This window comes from Uranotaenia lowii, chromosome 3, assembly GCF_029784155.1.
Source record: "Uranotaenia lowii strain MFRU-FL chromosome 3, ASM2978415v1, whole genome shotgun sequence".
Classification (NCBI taxonomy): Eukaryota; Metazoa; Arthropoda; class Insecta; order Diptera; family Culicidae; genus Uranotaenia; species Uranotaenia lowii.
In genome coordinates, this window is record NC_073693.1 from 68189100 (window position 1) to 68211809 (window position 22710).

The following is a 22710-nucleotide window of genomic DNA, read 5'->3' on the forward strand; positions in this document are numbered from 1 at the left end:
TATAAAACTTAAAAATAAATCATTAACAAGCTCACCGCAGCTGAAAAGAGCCTCCAATCGAGCTGCAGCAGCAAAAGTTAATCTTTTGACCGTCAAATTCCCCAAACAAAACGCGTCGACACCGCTATGATTCGGAGGTTCATGTTCCTGATTGAATGTTCTACTAGGGATACAGGATTCAATTCCTGGTGTGATATCTCATGATTTAAGTTATTCTTCGAAAACAAATTTAACTAAAAACAAATATTTCAAAAATATTTAAAAATAAAGGGACACCACTTTACGATGTTATCAGGTTTCACAGGAAGTTGAAATAAAAAGTTTCCAGCCCACAGCGGGAAACTTTCCGAGGCCAACTACAACTCCACTTGATTCGTTCGGAAACTTTGGAACACATCCGGTTGGCCGCGGCACATCACAAAATGAAAATGGAACCCCGTGAGCAGTCCTTCAACCGACCGGCCTTCGCTCGAGCGAAGCCCATCCATATTTAATCCGCTGAAAACAGTTCCATCCATCAGCGAAAAACTATCATCAGCATACATATTTTCGCTCCCCTACGGGACACAGGGATTCTAGGGCAAGAGAAGGGTGCCATTTTGCTCTTTTATTTCGTCGGATCTCTGGCTTATCTTTCACTGATTCAACAGTGGCTCCGCCGAAAGTGGATGGCCTCACGGTGTGTTAGCTGGGGATTGAATGCATCAAAAACAGTTTTTTTAGTTTTTCGAAAAAGTTTTGATAAAAAAATTCCTTTTTGATTTTTTTTTTGTTAAAAACTTAAAATGCTGGTTGCTGAAACTTTTTTCATATAGATATTTGATCCCCGAGCATCTTTGTATAAAGATAGGGGAGGATTTGTAAATTGTAATTATTATGAGATTCCTGAATGGGCGCAACGAGGATGATTTTTTATTGAAAATTTGCATTAAAACAGATATGTTTACATAAGTACATATTCAACATAAAAGTTCAGGTGAGCTTAAAATAACATGTACATACGTTAAACCGCTGACAAAAAATGAATTTTGCTCCCATATGTTTTTTCGATGGTTTTTCAGCCACCAAGCATCAGAGTAAAATTTTGTATGATTTGGTTGATTGGAATGGAAATGTGATGGATTGTATGGATATCAGAAAAGGAGAAGAAATTTTTGCACTTTTAATCATCCAGAATATTCAAAAAAGCTTGAAATGAAGTTAGTCTTTGATTTTTGGTATTGACTATTTTTACTAACAAGTCAAGCAGCTAAGTTATTCATGAAAAAAGTTATAACCATTTCAAAATAAAAAATTTAAATCCATTAAAAAGTTTTAAAAAATGGCAGACTTTGATTGCTAGAGCTTTTAATTTTTTCATTAAAAGATTTTGCAAAGGTTATACAAATCAATAAATTCCCTAGCCATGCATAGAAGATTTCAAAAACGCTAAAATTAAAAAATTCACTTAGAAAACAAAAATTTTGAATAACATCGAATAACTTTTCTGGGGTAGAATACTGGGGTTATACTTGTATGCTTGTATGCTTTGTTCACATGAATTTGCAAGAATCAAGGAACATCCAAAGATACATTTTTTGGATCTTTCAGTACATCTTTGGCGATTTTTGAATGAAAAATTTTGTTTTCTCAAACGAATTTCCATACAAAATTAAAACTCATTGCGCTGATTCAGGACTGGATGGATAGTTTCCAAAATTTTTATTGCTATTTCTAGTAGCAAAAATAACCAAAACAAATTATGGGAGGTGTTAAAATTATAGAATATGAAAATTCGATATAAAGTTTGCAGCGGTCTAATGTACATCTCTTTCATCAAAATATTTTATTCAGTCATTATATGTTTTAAAATTAAAGAAAAAAAATGGTTGAAGTGTGAAAAATATGGATGGATGGATAATCTCAAGAAAACTTCCTTCTTTGTAAACTGCGCAACCTTCAGTCGAAAATTTTGAAATTCATAGTAATTTTACACTGCCGGCCAAAAGTTCGGGATCACCCCCTCAAAAACATCAAAATTTTGATCGACCGTATATCAGCCATCTTTTAACATATTAGAATTATTTCAATCTCATTCAAGAGATCGTGAGCAAAATCTTCCTTTTATGTATTTTACAAAATGTTTATATTGAGTTTATATGACTTAAATTTAACTTAAAGTTGGGACATTTTTCAAAAACCAAACTTAAAATTCAAACTCAATCATCTCAGGGTAGGGTGAACCAAATTTAGAAATTCAAGTGGCATTCGAATCCTTATTTCATACTTATTAAAATAAATTTGTATTTAATTTGTGCGAAAAATTTGCAATGTTCCTAATGTATATAAAATAGCTACTTAAATAATCGTCCATAAGTTTGGGATCACCCCGTAGTAAGGTGTAACGGCCAAAAGTTTGGGATCAGTCTTCTAAAACATGCACTTTTATTTCACACGTTGAACTTTCTTTATGGATATTTAGTAGAAATACTTTTTTAAACTAACTTCTTTAGAAATTTAGCCAAAGTTTCGTCATTTCCTGAAGATTTTCACCAAAAAGTTCGACCGTTAAAAAAAATCCAAATTTGTTTTGACCACAGCTTTTTTGTCTTACAAGCTAGCTGAAGATCGTATTGGCTGTTAGTTTGCCAGATTTCCCTGTCTTACCCGGACTAGCCCAGACATTTGAAACAAAATTTAGGAAAAGGTCGTTTCAACCCGATTGTCCGGTTTTCGTGGAAAAAAATTGAACAAAAAATTAAATCAAGTTTTTATAATTTTTCATTGACTGATATCGTTAAAAATTTTTTTTCATTTTTGCGTCCGATAACGATTTTAAGAGCAAGTTTTATTTAAACAATTATGAACAGTTTTTCGGGAGCCTAAAATACGATTTAAAATCTGCTGGTGTGTTTTGATGGAAACAGTTATTTTCAAGTGTATTCTTTTTGATTCTTATTAAATAAATCCGTGGTTTTGACCAAGTTTGCTCGGATATTGTCCGGATTTTTGGTTGAAAATTTTGATATCAGTTGCCCGGATTTTTCCTGGTTTTCAATATATCTGGTTTCATATATCTGGAAAATATTCTGACAACCTCAAATGCTAAGAACTAAGGCTATCATTTAGTATCCGGGCACTTTATTTCGGTGATAGCTACGTTAATAGAGCTTGAATATGCAAAACTTTAAAAGCGTTAGTGTTGGTTATGAAAAGAACTATCTTGCCTATTTTTGATAGATTTATAAGTTGACGTGTGTTTGAGATATTTACGATGCAAAAAGACATGTTAAATATATGTTTGCACAAATTTGCTCCTTTTACGCATTTTGCGCCTAAAAATTCTTCATTGTTGAACTTGAAAGCTCATGAACTGTTGATTTTTTCTGATTTTTTCGGACCAAATGGTTGAGAGATGCCTACTCATGAAAAGGTTCCAACCAGATTCCAATTGCTTCTTCCAGATGAGTTTGTGTGAAAAATCCTGATTTTGCAAAGGTTTTGCTTCTGTGGTAAAAAAATAAATCAATACATGACTGAAAAAGTGTGCAAAGATAAAAAAGAGATTTAATGAAAAACTTAGAGTATTTTTTGAAATTATTGATAAATATATTTTTAATATATTTTTACATTAAATGTCATATTAACACCTGCATTTCCTCCATAGAAAGTTTTTCGATCAAATGAATAGTTTTTAAAATACACACGTTTATAACTGCCAGGATTCTTAATGATCATAGCCTTAAACGAGTTATTTATTCTTGCCTTATATAAACTTTAAAAATAATCTGTTAACTTTAGAAAAAACCAACACCAAAAATCATTACTGTTGAATGATTTTCAGTGTTGAATCAATGAAATTTAACTGTGGCTATATTTAGGTTTTTGCAATGTAAGTCAGTGAAACTTCATAAAAGTGGTACCTATTAAGTTTATACAGCTTTATCATTGAATGTCATATTCTTTAAGTGAGAACATATCTAGTTTAGAAAATCGTAAATGGATAAAAGAAGATTAGAAAAAAATGACAGGAGTTGAAAATGATCGAGTAGAGATTTTATACCAAGCGTTTTGTACCAAGCACGGACCAACTATTTTGAATGGGTAAAAACGGAGAAGGTTGAGTCTACTACAAAAGTTTCTTCAGTTAAAGCTGGACATTTTGAGAAAAAAGCGGGGTGGTGGGACCTCAAATGGGAAGAAAAATTTATGCTTTTTGTCAAAAAAAAATTTTTTTTTAAATAATCAAAGTAAACTTCTAAGATTTTTTCAGCGAGAAAACAATTAGAACAAACAACTTTTGATCTCCAAAAAACCATATTGATTGAAAATATTCGATTTATCAAACAAAATACATTCAGGCAAGTTGTCAGTGATTTTTTTTAATCAATCCATTTTTCCATCTTTGTTACCTTTAAGTAGGGTGGTCGGATTTACCGGTTTTTTTCAAATCCGGTATTTCGGTATTCGTAATTTATAAAACCGATAAAACCGGTAAAACCGGTATTTTTCAAAGCATATCAAATTTATGAAAAAGTTTCGTCTAATTGCGAAGAAATGGCATAAAATGCTCAAAATTTATAACGCAATAGATTTAGCAACATTTTCGATTGAAAAATATGGTATTGTGTCTTTAAATTATCCCTTTATCATAAATCTATCATCATCCTCATGATAATCATAATATTTATCATCTTCATTTCATTCTTATAAATAATTTCGCTATGAGGTTGCAAAAATTATAGAAGTTTTATATTATTTTCAACGAATAGTTGCCCTGAACTCTGTAATGCAGTATTTAGATTTAAGAACAGATTTTACAGATTTAGTAAATGTTTTAAAACGTCTTTCATAAAAATGATATCCAAAATATATATATTTTGATATTACAAAACGATTTTACGGTAAACAAATTAGGCAAAACAGAAAACACTGTGACAAAGTTTCTGGTTGACTCACAGAATTTCAGATTTTTGTTGTCCAAAATACGAATGTTTTCCCCGCAACTAAGGTCGTGATCGCGTTCAGTTTGTTCTTCTAACATTAAAACGAACTTCCTATTCTGAATATTCCTATTTCCTAAATCTATTCAAAATCCAATCAAAATTCAGCAATTAAAAGAGTTGTTTGGATCTGATCCATACGTGTTTTATTATAATACTGTTGCAAATTTATAAAAACTGTATTACTGCTTTGTTTGGAAAAAGAAAATGCTTCAACAGCGTTAAAAATAAAAAATAACAAAATTCCATCAATTACCTTGAAAATATTGATAGATAAATTTCTCACAAACATTTGACCATGTGTTTAACTGCTAACTCTGTTGAAAAATTGAATGTTTTAAAACAAAGTAGGAAGTTTCTAATCAGCTTTCAACATTTTTGGTTTAAAATTTTAAATTTGTGAAAGCCCGGCACTGCTTAGAAAGATTTTGATAAACTTGGCATTTTTATAGATGAATCATTTTTGCATCTTTTGACCAAATTCCAGTTTTTCAATGAAAAATACAGTGATTATTGTGAAGCAATCTTTAATTTCTTGTAGCTGTATCTTTTCTTCAGTCTTGAACTTCTTTGAATGTTGTGGAGCGTTAGTTTGATAGCTGAACTGAAAGTTTCATGACAAAATATCTTCTAAGAGAGAGATGGCAGCTTGTCAATGCTCTTTTGAACGCCACTATAGCTTCAATCCAAAAAGTTACATCGACAAGTTTTAGCAATAATCAAATCGTACATAAACCCTGCAGTAAGGTTTATTGTGCTTAGTCTTTGAAGCTCATTCAACAAAGTTTGAGTATTTGCACTCATACATATTTGGTAAAAAAAAACCTTTAGCTGTGTCAATTATATTTTAATGCAAAAGAATAATGAAAAATTTACCGGAAATACCAGTTTTTTACCGTCGCATTAGCCGGTATTTCCGGTATTGGAAAATGGACGGTTTTACCGGTTTTACCGGTTTCGGTAAAACCGGTTAGACCACCCTACCTTTAAGGCTACATATTTGGTTTTTAAGCTTCTCTTACTATAGCGAATGCCTCGTGCTTGTCAAACAGCTGTTACCATTACGGAATCTTTAAAAACAATATTTAAAATAATTTAGAGATTATTTTTGTAAAAAAAACTTTTTATTGCGGTTTTATGAATATTTTAGTACACCCCGCCAAAAGGGCGGAGTAGGGCACTAGAGTAAGGTTGCCAGAATTTTTTTTCCACACGTATCCGGGCCGGAAATATCTTAACTTTTTTATCCTAATCTGGCAAAATTCGGGCATTTGATTTAACAATTGTTGGCCACATATACGGGCATTATCCGGGCAAATTTGAGTACCCAGGAATTAATCAACAAAAATTAATAAAAACTACTTTTAAAAAAAATCCATCAAAATATATCAGCAGATTTTAAATCGTATTTAGGCTTTCATAAAACCTTTCATGATTATTTTTATTTTTAACTTGCTAAAAAAGTCGATTTGGAAACATAAATAAAAATAACTTACAACACAATAAATCCGAGAAAAAATCCAGGCTGTTTTTCTAAATTGTGTATTGAATGTTTGTTTGGGAAAATTGAATATTTTGAGCTGAAAAATCAACATCATATTTTTTTCTTCTGTGAAATCGAGGCAGTTAATGTTTTGAGTATAATGATAAAATGAGCTAAGAGATATTCCTCGAAATATGATAAGTTATATATATTTGTACATACTCCATTTCATAAAACAGAAAGTTGAATACAAAATACAAAATACAAAAAAAAAAGTAATTTTAGTAAGGGTTTCTTTGCTGCGTAGATGAACTTGGCCTAATAAAAAACTCTAAAAAAGAACTTGTGAACAGCATTTTTGAACTAAGTACACTTAAAATTATTTGAACGAAATATCGGGTGCTGAATCCAAATAAATTAAAAAGGGATCATCTAGTCTTAGGCTATCAAGAAAAGAGGTTTATTTTAATGATTTCATACCTATTTAGTTGATAAATCTACTCACCATACGCAAATGTTTAAATATCTGCATGCAAATTTATTCACCTTTTATGTTTTGAAAACAGGTTGAAAATTGAAATTATTATCCCAATATTTTCAAATGTGCTTAACATAACAACGTTTTTCTATAAGTGAAATTCCTTATCATGAGCACACTTTTAAAATAGGCCAGAAACTTAAGTTGTTCAAACTTTATTTATGAACTCAGCATCGGATTCCACTAAGGATAGATGGGAATTCAGAGTTTTTTGCAGTGTAGTAAATAAACCACTCAGTTAAAAAAAATGGATATCTTTCTAAACTCTATTTTAAATCACGCTGAAATAAGTTTTAAAAGTAATAGTGTAGGTATGCCGGAAATAAACGGAAGATGTTTCAGAAATGCCAAAACACTAGTATACATAATGCGTACAAAATGAGAGATATCCCGTTTTTCGCTCTCCGCTAATGTGACACTTTAAGACGAAGATTCAAATTATCTAAATTTATTGATGAAACTATGTTTGACAAAATTTAACACCACACACTTTCACTTTCGGTTACTCATTATCACATAATAACTAAATTGAAAGAATTTTATCCAGAGAAAAAAGTTGTATAAACCTCGAAGAAATTCAATACTTTCTCTTCTACAAAAAACAAACTCTATAAATAAATACTTTTCGTTATTAAAAATATCTAGCAAATCAATTAAACATAGTTTAAAACATCGCCATATTTTTTTTTCAAGGTTCATACATTTTGTTGCTTACTGTGCAGTTTTGAATGTATGTATTTAGAATTTTACCCATAACTTACTTTTAAAGTAGTTTTGGTTTTGCTTTTAAGAAAAATAAGATTGTTTGTTTCGTTTCAAGAGTGCTTGGAATGATATTTTTGAGAAAAGATAAGTGGAGTCAAAATGTAGTTTTTCAGGAACAAACAAAATTAATTTTGCATTCTTCTGCAAGTAAACAAAAATAACATGTATTTATATTTCAAGATCAAAAACCTGCAAGTTTTCTGTAAAAAAAAAATCCTCTGATTTCATTTTTGGCATTTCAGCTACTAGTAAACTCAAAGTAGAATGCTAGCAAAATTTTATCATTGTTTTCATTTTTGTCTAATAATTTTACTTTTGAATTTCATAACACGCCGAAATGCCAAAAAATAACTTTTGAATGCATGGATGGAAAATGATGAAATAGTCAGTGAAGCTACCTAGTAATGTAATGTGTTCGTGAACAAGATTCGGTGACAATCAGTCAAGTGGTTTTTGAGGTTGCATCCAATACTGAAGTGCATTGACAAATTTTTTTTGGTAGGATCGAGATAAATCGAGTAGATTCCCAGTGGGAGACCCAAAATCAGCTGGAAATCAACTGTTCGTCCAAATTTCAAATATACACTCCTTAAAGTAGTCCGATATGAGATGAGAGGTTTTTTATAATAATAGAGGAAGTGACAAAAAAGATAATTTTTTCTAACTGATTCGACAAGTTGACTAAAGGAAAACCTTGAATTCATTTCTACAAGGTAGAATAGCTGCCCACCGGTCAAATAAACAAAATAAGGAGTTAACATCGTGCGCAAAATATTTGTTCTGCTAGTGGGAGATATTTTGAAAAATTTCGTGATGGACAGCAAAACGAACTCTTTAGCGGTCACCTGGCTGGATTCTGGAGATAAGCAAAGAGAAATATTTGAAAAATTTCATGTCTAGTACTTGAGGAGGATAACGATCTGTGGAAACTGAAAATTACTCAGTCTTTCATATCGATTTCCACGATAAATGGCTTAAAATACAATGAGGACTGCCTCCAAATACGACCGTTATCTCTGAAAGGCACTTCAATGGGTCCTACAAAGTTTAAACTCTGTTTTGATTGGATTTGGAATCGTGTCCTTACGCAAAAACAGTGATGGAGTGATAAAGAATCAAATATGTTGTTTATGTGCCGAAGGAGGAAAATCGGCTAAATTCGTTTTTATTTCGACCAAATCAAAAAATTTTGAGTTATTTTGTTGGCCTAGCTCCAGGAAACAGAGAATGTAACCAGGAATAGCCTTCACAAGTTGGTTAATAGTATGAAGATGGCGCACGTGTTGCCCAAAAATTAACTCAAAAATTCGCTGAAAACTTCATCTTTTTCTATCCATGCATTCAAAAGTTATTTACTAAACAAAGTGTTGCATTTTTTTTCGAATATACTCATTAGATACAGTACAACCCGTATACAGTACATAGTGAGTTAGGACAGCTGTTTCGTTTTCAATTTTAAATTCTCAGTTATTGTTCTGATCGTTGAAACAAATTTTTATCACATTTCTTTGAGTTGTATTCTAATTCAGCTCAGTCAGTTCATTAGATCGATTTTCTCGGTGATTTCATGAAAACCTAAACCTTCATCTTTGTAAAAATTTTGTAAGTAGGCCAACTGTTCCAAATGTTGGTTTTTGAAAGTTGTGCAAAAGTAAAGAAGGGCTGTAAATTTTGAAGAAGCTCAATGCGTTAGTTACTTACAAGCTGTGATAATTCAAATAAAACATAAATTCTTACTTGAACTAAGTATGCTGAAATAAGCGTAGCTGATTTTTTTAAAACTAATTCTTTGAATCACACCGTGTCCCATCATGTAAAGCAGCAAGGGATAGAAACATGCGGGTAGGATAGGGGGACTGCTGAACCCAAACGTCGAATGTATTTTTAAACGTGTCAAGCTTCGGCAGGCCCGGTGAGGGACCAGGTTCAACAGATCCCGAGGGGTCCTTTTGGCAATTTAAATTTTTTATGATTTCATCATATGAAAAATTCACCAAATCGGCTCAACAACATTTTCTGACGCGCTTCGAGAGAGCGAGCAGTTGACGGAAACCGTGGCCAAATGATGGAATCAAAAAAAAGGAGGGGTAAAAAACGGTAACGGGTTGCCAAAATTTGATACTGGTTTACACAACTAGCTTTTTTTTGTTGACGGGATGCTGAGCCCAACTCATTTTCCATTCACGGCTTGGCTCTGGTTGGTTGAAATCGTGGGGTAGCATAGGCTAGGCAGGCAGCACATACATGAAAGTATTCAAGTGGTACGTGTTTGAGTGGTTTCGAATTTAATTTCCGGTTTGTAATAAAGTGATACGGACTTTGTAACGGATCTCACCAAGCTGGACGAAAATATCGGTTGAAATTTTTCTTTTTTGTATAATCTAGCTTATGCATTTTAATCTCGTTGAGTGTTGGTCTGAGAAAAAAAAAACACTGTGTAGCTTTTGGTGATGAAATTTTGATTTTTCGTGGCACAAAACGGTGTTCAAATTTCTAGGATCAGAAATCAACGCTATAATAGAGGAGAGCAGCTTGTCATAGATGACAACTTTTGAGCTCAAAAGCAAAGGGACTTTTTAACGTTAACGCTTTAACGACAGGACTCGAGAATAAAGTTTACAGGAATAAACCTTATTCTATTTTTTTTTTAAATTTCTGTCACAAATCTTCTAATTTTTAAAAGTGATGGAAACTCATTTTATTTAATGCTTCTTAATCTAAATGCAGCCATTCAAATTTGAATTTATTTTTGACCTGGAATTCAACATTTTGAAATTTATTTGTTGATATTTTTTTTTTATTTGCAAGGATTGTCTTTATAAATTGTTGTTGAAACCCCTGGTTTCTGCTATAAAAATGAACCCACCTAAAACTCTTTCTCCCGAACGCTCATGCATTTTGACAAGTAAAACTTGAAGACAGGCAACCACGTTTTGTACTCTAATTGATCGCGAGCGAAAAGTTAAATAGGTATTTTTACCTTTATCTTTGTGAATTTCTTATATTGTTCTAATTAGAGGATTGTGAGGAACAATTATATGAAAAGCCGTGAGTTAACATGCATATCTTAGGCTAAAAATTTGTTATCCTAATTTCATACTTTTCCTACTTAGAACTAACTAGCCACTTAGAAACATAACCACGTTATTCTCCAAGTCACTACCTTCCAAATACTTAGAGCAGTGGAAATCTAACGAGTCCGGATACCCGGAATATGTAAGTTTTTAATAAGCGCTTTGTAGCAATCCGTTACATTAAATAAATTGTATAATTAACTACTAGGAAACTGCTCAAAGTAACGAACACGCACTGAACACAGAAAAATTTGTACACAGGAAAGGAAAACTAAAATTGTGAGTATTAATTATTCTAAAAAATATTTACAAAAGCTGATTATATACAATAAATTACAGTTTGAGCTGCTGCATAAAAACCGATCTGCTACAAGAAATAGTTTTTTCGTCTACAATTCCGAACATTTCTCAAAAATTTTAACCTCACTTTTTGAGATGGCATCATCGAGCTGTGGGAAGTGCGATCGTTTCGATACGGATGACATGATAGCTTGCGAATCATGTTCGGCCCGGTTCCACTGTGACTGTGTGGGAGAGTCCCCAGGAATAACCGGTCGAAAATTTAAGTGCGATGTTTGTCTTTCCAAGAAGACACGGAAAACCACAACTAAAAAGCCTACAAAAGTTGGTGATTCGAGTGCTAATCTTCCGCCCACTCAATCACTGGGTGCTATCCGAGAAGTCTGTGGTAATTTAGCCGTGCTTGTGGATCCCGTTTTATCAATTCCTCCAGTGATGAGTGAAAATTATTCCCGAACACCCGATTGTGATCAAGCCACGATCATCTCCCAAGGTCGTCATACTGCCGGCCTAATGGAACTCGATTTTGATCAGGAGCTTCAGAAAATGAGGGACGAAATGGAACGTAACGAGAGGAAGTTGGAACAGGAACGGGTACTACGTGAGAAGCAGCTGGAATTCAAGCGTCAGTATGCCGAAAAGTGCCAAAATCAGGAGAAGCAGCTCCAACAAAAACAACTCGAAATGGAGAAATCCATATTAGCGAAGAAATTAGCTGATGAAATGGAATTTCAACAACAGCAACGTGCACTCCGGGAAGATTACGAGCGCGCTTGTAGTGAAATGCTATCGGTCAGCCAAGAAGAAGCTATCGGTGGATACGATCCGATCAAGGAACGAGATGATCTTTCTGGTATCGAGAAAGTGAAAAAGTGGCTTCGGGATGACGAACCGAAACAAATCAACAATGCGGTCAACCCACATTCGGGTTGTAAATTCGAACGTCCAACGTACCCAAAGCCTCTTGCAGAAAAAGTACAGAAACGAATTATATCTGACGAACAGTCCAGCGCCAGTGGAATTGATGATTACCCCCCGAGAGCTGGTGTCGTACAATCCGTCGTTGATCGCGAGCCGCAGCCAGGGCCAACAAGGGCACAGCTCGCTGCGCGTTCAGCTTTACTAAGAAATTTGCCAACCTTCAGCGGCAAGCCAGAGGAATGGCCGCTTTTTATTAGCTCCTACAAAAATTCAACCGAAGCTTGCGGTTTGTCGAACCAGGAGAATTTAGTGAGGCTTCAAGACTGCCTCAAAGGTCCCGCTCTTGAGTCCGTCCGAAGCCGACTGATGCTGCCGTCTTCAGTACCGAAAATAATTGAAATGCTCCGTGAAGTGTACGGCCGGCCGGAGCAGCTTATACACTCACTGCTCAGCAAAGTAAAACGAGTCGCTGCACCGAGGGTTGATCGGCTAGAAACTTTCATCCAGTTTGGAATGGTTGTCCAGGAATTATGCGACCATCTAGAAGCAGCTGAGCTCCACGATCACCTGGTGAATCCCACCCTGATCCAAGAGCTAGTCGAGAAGCTGCCAGCAGCCACCAAGAGAGAGTGGGTCCAATTCAAACGCGCCGAGGGGAGGACTACCCTCCGAACATTCGCCGATTTTACTTCAAAAATCATGTCTGAAGCTAGCGAAGTAACTTTGGTGGTGGACCAGAAGTTTTCTGACCTTCGACTCGGTGAAAAGCCTAGATCAAAGGAAAAAGGTTTCCTTCAGGCGCATTCCAGTGGAGCTGTGGGGAATCCATTCCCGGTACCATCGATTTGTCGATTCTGCAGAAAGGATAATCACAGAATCCGAAACTGTGATGATTTCCGATCACGTCCCCTGAAGGAAAGAATCAGACTGATGACCCAGTGGAAGCTTTGTGAGCTATGTCTGAATGAGCACGACGGATGGTGCCGATTCAAAATTACGTGCAACGTAGGTTCCTGCCGTCAACATCATCATCCACTAGTACATCGTGATTCCCGAGAACCCCTACCAGCAAGGCAACATTCTGTGCGATCAATGGATGATTCTCCCGCTCAATCTCCCATGCCAATGAACGCCCATCATCACACGAAATTTCCCGTTATTTTCCGAATGACTCCAGTCACTATACACAACGGTAACCATTCAATAAAAACGATGGCATACATTGACGAGGGTTCGTCAATCACATTGATCGAAGACAACCTAGCACGAGAGTTAGAATTGAAAGGCATTCCCCAACCGCTGACTTTGCAGTGGACCGCAAACGTAGTTCGGCACGAAGCTCTCTCCGAGTGTGTCTGCGTAGAAATTTCCGGCGATGGAGGTGATCGTTTCCAGCTGAGTGATGCGCATACAGTTAAGAAGATGCACCTACCGCGCCAGCTGATCGACTTTCAACAAATTTCGAACCAGTATCCACACTTGCGAGGTGTGTTTGCTGCTACCCACACAGGGGAAGAGCCACGAATATTAATCGGATTGAATAATGTTTTCTTGTTTGCGCCGCTCGAATCACGAGTCGGTGATCCGTCGGAGCCGATCGCTGTCCGCTCGCATCTGGGGTGGACAATCTACGGGCCACGAAAGCCACAAGGTTCCTCTGTGTTTGTTGGCTGCCATGACGAGATGCGTGTTACGAATCTAGACCTGCACGATCAGATTCGTACTTATTTCCAAGCCGATGATTCGGGTTTTCTGGTGAAAGAGTTGCCGGAGTCCGACGATTTGAAGCGAGCTCGTTCCATCTTGAACCGCACTACCGTTCGAGTTGATGGACGCTACGAGGTTGGTCTTTTGTGGGCAAAGGACGATATTAAGCTCCCAGACAGTTTTGCTATGGCTTTACAGCGAGAGAAACATTTCGAGCGCCGTTTGAAAAAGAATCCACACATCGAGCAAGTTGTTCGCCAGCAAGTTGAGGCGTACTTATCGAAGCGCTATGCGCATAAAGCTACGCCTGAAGAATTAGATTCTGCAGAACCGGGACGAATTTGGTACCTCCCGTTAAATTATGTCGAGAACCCGAAAAAGCCGGGTAAAGTGAGGTTGGTGTGGGACGCCGCCGCTCAAGCGCATGGAATATCGCTCAATTCCGTACTACTGCCGGGGCCCGATCTCCTCACATCCCTCCCAGCTGTAATTCAACGATTCCGAGAGCGAAAGGTTGCTTTCGGAGCGGACCTCCGCGAAATGTATCATCAGATACGCGTGCGGGAGCAGGACCGTCAAGCCCAACGGTTTCTCTTCCGAAGTAATCCCAACGTCGAGCCCGAAATTTACATTATGGATGTCTGCACGTTCGGGTCGGCGTGTTCCCCTGCCGTGGCTCAGTTCGTGAAGAAACTGAATGCTACTCAATTTGTCGACAAGTTTCCCGAAGCCGTTGGCGTTATTGACAGGCGTCATTACGTCGACGACTATTATGACTGTACCGATACCGAGGAACAAGCGATCACCCGAGCGCAGCAAGTGCGATACATACACCAGCAAGCAGGCTTCGAATTCCATGGCTGGGTTTCGAACTGCAAGTCTGTTCTTCAAGCTCTCGGTGCCCCTTCGACTACGGAAGTGGCGTTAAGCGACCCCAAAACCAGTGGCACTCAGCGTGTTTTGGGGATAATTTGGAAACCGGAAGAAGATGTTTTTGTTTTTTCTACCGATGTCCGAACTGATCTACAACCATATTTCTACAACCAAATCAGACCAACGAAACGCATCGCGCTCAGCGGAATCATGAGCCTTTTTGATCCGCTAGGATTCTTGGCGCCATTCACTATTCTCGGGAAACTCCTACTCCAGGATCTTTGGCGGACCGGATGTGAATGGGACCAGTTGATTGACGACGATAGCTTTGCAAAATGGCAACAATTTACTTCCTTCATGCCAGCTGTTGGGTCTGTGAAAATCGAACGCTGTTATCTGCAAACTTTTTCCCCGGAAGCATACGGCACTTTAGAATTGCATACGTTTGTGGATGCCTCCGAACAGGCGTATGGGGCAACATCTTTCTTTCGCATTACCGAGGGAAATAGCTACCGATGCTCACTAGTCATGGCGAAAACTAAAGTGAGCCCGCTTAAGCAGTTGTCAATTCCCAGGATGGAACTGTGTGCTGCAGTTCTCGGCTCTGCACTTGTTAACAAAATCGAATGCGAACACGATCTGAAGGTGACGAAGCGAGTGTTCTGGTCCGATTCCCGGACAGTGCTGTCTTGGATTCGCTCCGACCAACGTAAATATAAACCGTTCGTTGGATTTCTTATCGGAACAATTTTGCAGAACACAAAAATCGACGAATGGCGATGGGTTCCAACCAAACACAACATCGCTGACATCGTGACGAAACCGAGTGCTAGTCTGTTCTTGGAAACTGATAGTCCCTGGTTTCTAGGCCCAGATTTTTTGCGAAAAGATGAGAGCGAGTGGCCTGAGCAACATTTACCTTCTCCAAACACCACTGAAGAACTTCGTGTTTGCCATCAACATCATACTACGATATCTTCTTTTTCTTTTATTGATGTCACACGAATTTCGAAGTGGAATATTCTCCTGCGTACCATATGCTGTGTGTTTCGTTTCGCTTCAAATTGTCGACGTAAAGCTAAAAAAGAACCGATTGAGACAGTTGAAGCTCCAGATTCTACGAAAAGGTTGGTGGTTCGTTTTGTGCCTGGAGTGGTAGTTCCGCTGCAGCAAAGCGAGTATGAGCGCGCCGAGACAGTGTTGTGGAAAATGGCTCAACATCAACACTACTTCGATGAATTAGCAACTCTGAAAAAGAACGAGGGACTGCCGAAAGAAAAGTGGCTAAGTATCGAGAAAACAAGTCCGTTACATCGTTTATTGCCGTTTCTCGATGACTTGGGTGTACTTCGCGTCGACGGGAGAACTAGAGAAGCCACTTTTATTCCGTTTGACACCCGTTTCCCCATCATTCTGCCAAGAGAGCATGCCGTCACATATCATCTTATCAACTTCTATCATCAGCGATACGGCCATGCTAATAAGGAGACGGTTTTTAACGAAATGCGCCAACGATTCCACATCTCTAAACTTCGTCCAGTAATCGATCGTGTGGGGAAGCAGTGCCAGTGGTGTGCAGTTCGAAAATCCCGACCGAGACCAGCAAGAATGGCCCCACTCCCTGTCGAACGTTTCACACCTTATTTGAAGCCGTTTAGCTATGTTGGTGTGGACTATTTTGGGCCGATCGAGGTGACTGTCGGACGTCGATCAGAAAAACGTTGGATTGTGTTATTCACATGTCTCTCTGTACGAGCAATCCATCTCGAAGTGGCCTATCGACTGAACACTGATTCTTGCATCATGGCAATCCGAAGATTCGTCCTGCGCCGTGGGCCTCCTGTTACGTTTTTCTCCGATAACGGAACTAATCTGAAGGCCGCCAGTAAGGAACTGCAAGAGCAAATTAAACACATCGACACCGCTTCTGCAAATGTGTTCACAAATGCGAGGACCCGTTGGAGCTTCAATCCGCCATCCGCCCCACACATGGGGGGCATATGGGAGCGCATGGTGCGCTCAACGAAAGCTGCTATGACCACGCTGACATCCGGAAGCCGAATGACCGACGAGATTCTGCTCACAGTAATAACTGAAGCCGAAGAGATCGTCAATACTCGTCCCTTAGTCTATCTGCCGCAGGACTCGGATGTGCCCGAATCATTGACCACGAACCATTTTCTGCGAGGTAGCTCTTCGGGCCAACTGGATCTACCTATACCTCCGACTGGGGAGGCTGCTGCCTTGAGAAGCACGTACCGCCGATCGCAGCTGCTTTCCGATGAACTTTGGAAAAGGTGGCTGAAAGAATACTTGCCGTCTCTCAACGTCCGAAGCAAATGGATTGAGTTGAACGAGCCGCTGAAGAAGGATGACTTGGTTTTCGTTACCGATGACCTATGCCGTAACAGTTGGATCCGGGGACAAATCGTGGACGTTATTCCAGGAAAGGACAACCAGGTGCGCCAGGTGTTGGTTCGCACGTCTTCAGGAGTCTTTCGACGGCCGGTAACGAAACTAGCAGTAATCGAGGTAGGTTCATCTAGTAAATCTGACTCGGAAGCAGGTTCCGGACAAGTTTTACGGGCCGGGGAGTGTTGAAACCCCTGGTTTCTGCTATAAAAATGAACCCACCTAAAACTCTTTCTCCCGAACGCTCATGCATTTTGACAAGTAAAACTTGAAGACAGGCAACCACGTTTTGTACTCTAATTGATCGCGAGCGAAAAGTTAAATAGGTATTTTTACCTTTATCTTTGTGAATTTCTTATATTGTTCTAATTAGAGGATTGTGAGGAACAATTATATGAAAAGCCGTGAGTTAACATGCATATCTTAGGCTAAAAATTTGTTATCCTAATTTCATACTTTTCCTACTTAGAACTAACTAGCCACTTAGAAACATAACCACGTTATTCTCCAAGTCACTACCTTCCAAATACTTAGAGCAGTGGAAATCTAACGAGTCCGGATACCCGGAATATGTAAGTTTTTAATAAGCGCTTTGTAGCAATCCGTTACATTAAATAAATTGTATAATTAACTACTAGGAAACTGCTCAAAGTAACGAACACGCACTGAACACAGAAAAATTTGTACACAGGAAAGGAAAACTAAAATTGTGAGTATTAATTATTCTAAAAAATATTTACAAAAGCTGATTATCTATATATATAAAAAGTAATTTCCGTTTGTTTGTTCGTTTGTATGTTTGTCTTCAATAGGCTCAGCTGCCTTAAGAGCTAGAGAGCTGAAATTTGGCATGGGTGCTCATTAGGACCAGGAATGATGAAAAATGTTTTTAGATTTTCGGATGACCCCTTTTGAAGGCGGTCGGCCATTCAACAACGGTTTTATTCCCCCGAACCGAAAGTCATGGCACCCATTTTGTGAACCGACTTTCGTATCCGTTCGTTTCGTTGGCGGGATTATTTTCACCATCACCATGGGCAGGCTATTAGAAACGACCATCCAGAGCTCACATGTACTGGATAGCAAATCGAAGCTTGCTGAGCATTAAAAATTTGAAAGTGAAAATTTTGGCGGGTGTTTTTTGTACCTTCTACTGTTCAAAGCACATGCTACCGGTACGAGGTATTTGGATACAATTATAAGCCTACATTTTGATCGAAAAATACAACTAGGCTGTTGGGAATATATTGACTAGAATAGTAGTGGCTTTCAAAGTGCTCTTTACCGTTGCTGGGGGCTTTGGAGGTTAACCATTTTTATATTTTCGGAATTCCTCATAAAGAAAGAAAATATTTTTAGATTCAGAGTTTATAAGTTTGAGGCTGCAATTTTAACGCTTCAATTGGAATTTTAATGGGGGATTAGAAAATTGATAAGATAATAATATTTGAGGTTTTGAGTTTTATCCAATTCGATTTCACTAACCAATTTCTAACTTTTTAGTTATCATTGATGACCAATGTGGTTGATTCTACCATCTATTAATGAGATGTTTGTGCCCATGAATAAAAAAAACAGAACTAAAAAAAAACCATTTTCATAATATAGAAATGGTGTTTTCGAAATGATTTGTTTTCGATAACTTCAAAAAGCTATTAGTAGAACTTCTAACATTTAAGGTAAACTAAATTAAACAGTGTAAAAATTGAAAAGCGAAAAAAATACACACATGCAGTTGAAAACATGCAAAGTGAGTTTTCAACATGCTCAACAAATTCATCCATATTGAAAAGTGAGATAATCTTCAACAGATATTTTCATTAGATAAGGGATGGAAAAGATAAAAAAGCAGTTTAATCTTTTGAAGATAAAACTATTAGGCCAAATTTATTCAAGCTTCCTAAGAAATGATGTTTGTCTATATTAAGTTTTCAATATCTTAGTCATCTTGCTGTTTTTATACATCGGATCGGGTTGAAAATAGGCACAAAGGAGTTATTTGGGACAAAAAATTGAATTCATTTATCCAAATTAAAGTCAGGGGTCGGCCTAAGGGGTCGTCCATATTAACTATTCACTGTTTTGCGATATTGTCGTTATTATAAATTGGATTTAGATGAAAATTGGCACTCGAGAGTTTTGAGGGACGATCAATCGATTTCAGGTATTGAATTCAGCGTAAGGGGCCAGCAATGGGGTCGTCCATATTAATCTTACAATATTTTTGAAATATCGTCGTTATTATACATCGGATTGGGATGAAAATTTGCACACGGTAGTTTTCAGAGACGGACAACCGACTTCAGATATCAAAGATTGTATAAGAGGCCACCAAAAGGAGTTTAACTTTTTGGCAATAATTGCGTTGTTATGCGACGATCAACTCGAAAGTTTTGAACGGTTTTTTTTGGCACGGGCAATCAATTCCTGATTTCAAATGAAGTAGCAGACGACAGAAGAGGTGTTCGTTCAATATTTTTGCAATTATAACTTAACAATTAATTCCGAAATGCATCAGCAAAATATTTGGCTATTGACTTTCATACAAACTGTTAATAACATGTTCCAAGTTGAAAGCGAAACGGAGTTCGTATGGGAACAGCTAGTATACAATAAATTACAGTTTGAGCTGCTGCATAAAAACCGATCTGCTACAAGAAATAGTTTTTTCGTCTACAATTCCGAACAATTGTTTTTTTGCCATGCCAAATTAGTAAGTGGCTCCAGAGAGTGGCTCCAGAGAGTATCAATAAGCAACGTTTGCAGCCTTCAAAAGAAATCATAAACGACTGATGCTAAATCAATGCTTTCATCGAAAGTCCATTACGAAGTTAACCTTGTTCAGATCCATTAAATTTTCGTACAACTATTTCAGGATTAAATCAGCAGCAATCGTTACGTTATTTAGTTTGCTAGGTTTTGCTTTCGAGCTCACCGAGTCCGATTGAAAATATGTAGTCGATTGAACCGCATCAAATGCTGTCCGAGAGCACTTATTAAGCAAAGTTCTGCTTCGCTAGAATCGAAAATCATTTTGGATGAAATTTAACATCGAGATTTTCGTCCTCACGAAAGATGAGAAAAGTGAAGGATGGGGGTTAAGGTATGTTCAAATCAAATATTTTCCTTCCACTTTGCCATCGCACAAGTATTGCCGAGAAATGTCACAATTACCGTCAGACGTTCGACTGAATTCAGGGTCAGCAGCTTCATCGAAAGTTTTCTCCCGTGTCCGTACGTTATCAACTGACCTGACCCTAGTCACATAAATCTTTCAGTGAATTGGGATAATGCGGCGGCCCAGATCGCCATGGTTTTGTATTTAGGCGTGTTTATTCACAGCAACAATCATGCTGGTTCCGCCACATGTCACATTTCAGCAACAACTCTAACAAAAATTTCTACCAGGCCGCCCCCAGCGTGAATGTTTAGCATTTGTTGACGAGGGTGTTGACAGGCGTTTCGGCAAAGTTGTAATTCTATCTTCATATTTGCACGTCCGGTGATGGACCAAATATGCGTATACAGAAAAAAAAAAAAGAAAAGTAAAACAAGATCAACCAATAAATACGGATGACAGCCAAAGTTAGTCCCCAATTAGGAAAGTTCATTTGCGTTGACAGACAGTGGTCGTCGAGAGAGATGACCGACAGAAAGTTGAGAGGAAACGGATATGGAAATGGTCATAAGTCTGGCGGCTGACCTTTGAGACATTCGTTCGGGAAATGAATTCACTGTTCGTACGTTTGAATATATTAACGCATCCGAATTAACATTTTTATGTAATTTTGTGTTAAATAACTCAAATACGAATGCCACAATAAACTGAATTTTTTTTTATGTCATTCTTGAATATCTCAATCCCTGGAGTCTTATTTAATTGCTTTCTTTTGGCTTAAAACTTATCAATGATTTTTTGCAGAATTTTTATGTAACGTTTACATGTGTCAATTTGATCTTTAAGGTTTGTTTGGAAAATTCTGAAAAATCAACATAATGTTTGTTTCCTCTGTGGAAACGAACCTGATTTATCTGTCAATTTATAAAATCAATAAAGGAAATTTTCCGCTGAACAATGGTGTCGTATCTTAAAAGGCACAAAATCTAAATTGGTTTTTATTAAAAAGTGGATTTTAACAAGTTCAGCCGAATCCTTATTACTAATTATTTTAACAGTAAAATATATCGGATATATCAGGACAAATTTATTGCTGATATGAAATTTTCTTCAAGAAACCAATTTCAGCCTTATTTTTGTTTTGTGTCTCTTGCTCATCGAAATGCTCAACAACTCATTCAAAAGGATTTTGATAAATTACATAAAATTCACATTTTTCTGAGGTGCAAAGAATTTTTGAGTTTGTGCCCTAAAACTTTTGAAAAAAGGTTAAAATTATGGAGGAAAATTCGGCACTTTTCTGACATGACTTCAAAACATTTAAGAAAAAAAAATCAAAATAAGGGTATTATCATATTTCCCAAAGACCGCAGGAAATTTTGACTTCTGTTCTATTTTGCACAGTTTCCTTCAAAATCCATCATTATTAAATCGCAAGCTGACAAAACCGTTCATTATTCAAAAAATTACTGTAAATGAGTGGTGGAAAAGTAAGCAAACACTGTCAAAATGTTCAAAAAATGCAAATCAAGCATTGGAGTGAAGCACATGATCGGCAACTGCGGTTGAGAGCCATCAGGGAAGTCAAGTCTCATATCAGAATTTTTAATTTTGACCGAGCGAAAAACTTAGTGAGATCGCTTGAATGTCAAAAAAAAAAAATTTCCGATAAGCTGAGAGTGCTGCCTAGTTCAAACCTCAGCCTCATTCAAACCTAGCCTCAAACAACAAACTTTTGTTAGTTCTAGAGCTCGTAATGATAAAACTTATGAACATCCGTATTTCAAACCAACTGCAACGTTTTAATCCTATTACATGTCTGCTCATGGTAAGGTCCCTAGCATATTAAAGTGTGTATCTGCTGGTTGTTAGGTATAAAAAAGAAAGATTTGACAAAATTCTGCTCCTGTGAAAAAAAAACAATAATTTTCAAAACGAAAACTTTTTTTCCACTTTTTTTTAATCCTTAAAAGAGTTATCTTGTATGTGTATTTCGCAACCTGCGGTTTAAACTATTAGAATATAATTTAAGTTCAATCTCATGATGATTTTACTTTGTTGTTGCCAGACTTTGCCAGCAGATATTCCATTAAAAACGCTTTTTAGTTGATCAATAATAAGGCCGGAACAAATTTCGAATCGAGGGGAGGGGGACAAGAAAAAATAATGCGAAAAACAAATAAATTGGAGTAAATTGCTCGAAATCTTGTATGCAACAAAATTGCATACTATATAATTGCACAAAACCTACAAATAGGTATTTTTTTAGCGAAAAATTCAATAAAATCAAGAATACATAAGGTGAAATAACTTTTCCAAAATTTAGTTTTTTGGTCTAGTAATCTTTCGGATACTTGAATTTTTTTCGAAATGTACATAAAATATGTCAAACTTCATTTATTTCCCCCTTCGGGTTTTTTTGAAAATTTCGTAGGGGGGGGGGGGACAAAAGAAGAAATTTATATGCGTTTCAGCCATATAAAGTTTTGTTCATTTCGAAACAGTTGTATTTACCAAATGCCACTCAGTTTCTTCTA

The 22710-nt window shown here is 37.0% G+C and overlaps 1 protein-coding gene across 1 annotated transcript; it reads left to right on the forward strand.

The window, feature by feature from the left end:
* Positions 1-11277: 11277 nt before the first annotated feature.
* Positions 11278-17244, forward strand: LOC129752264 (uncharacterized). The gene has a single exon (XM_055748050.1). It carries the CDS (start codon positions 11278-11280, stop codon positions 17242-17244), a length of 5967 nt encoding a protein of 1988 aa, XP_055604025.1.
* Positions 17245-22710: the final 5466 nt, after the last annotated feature.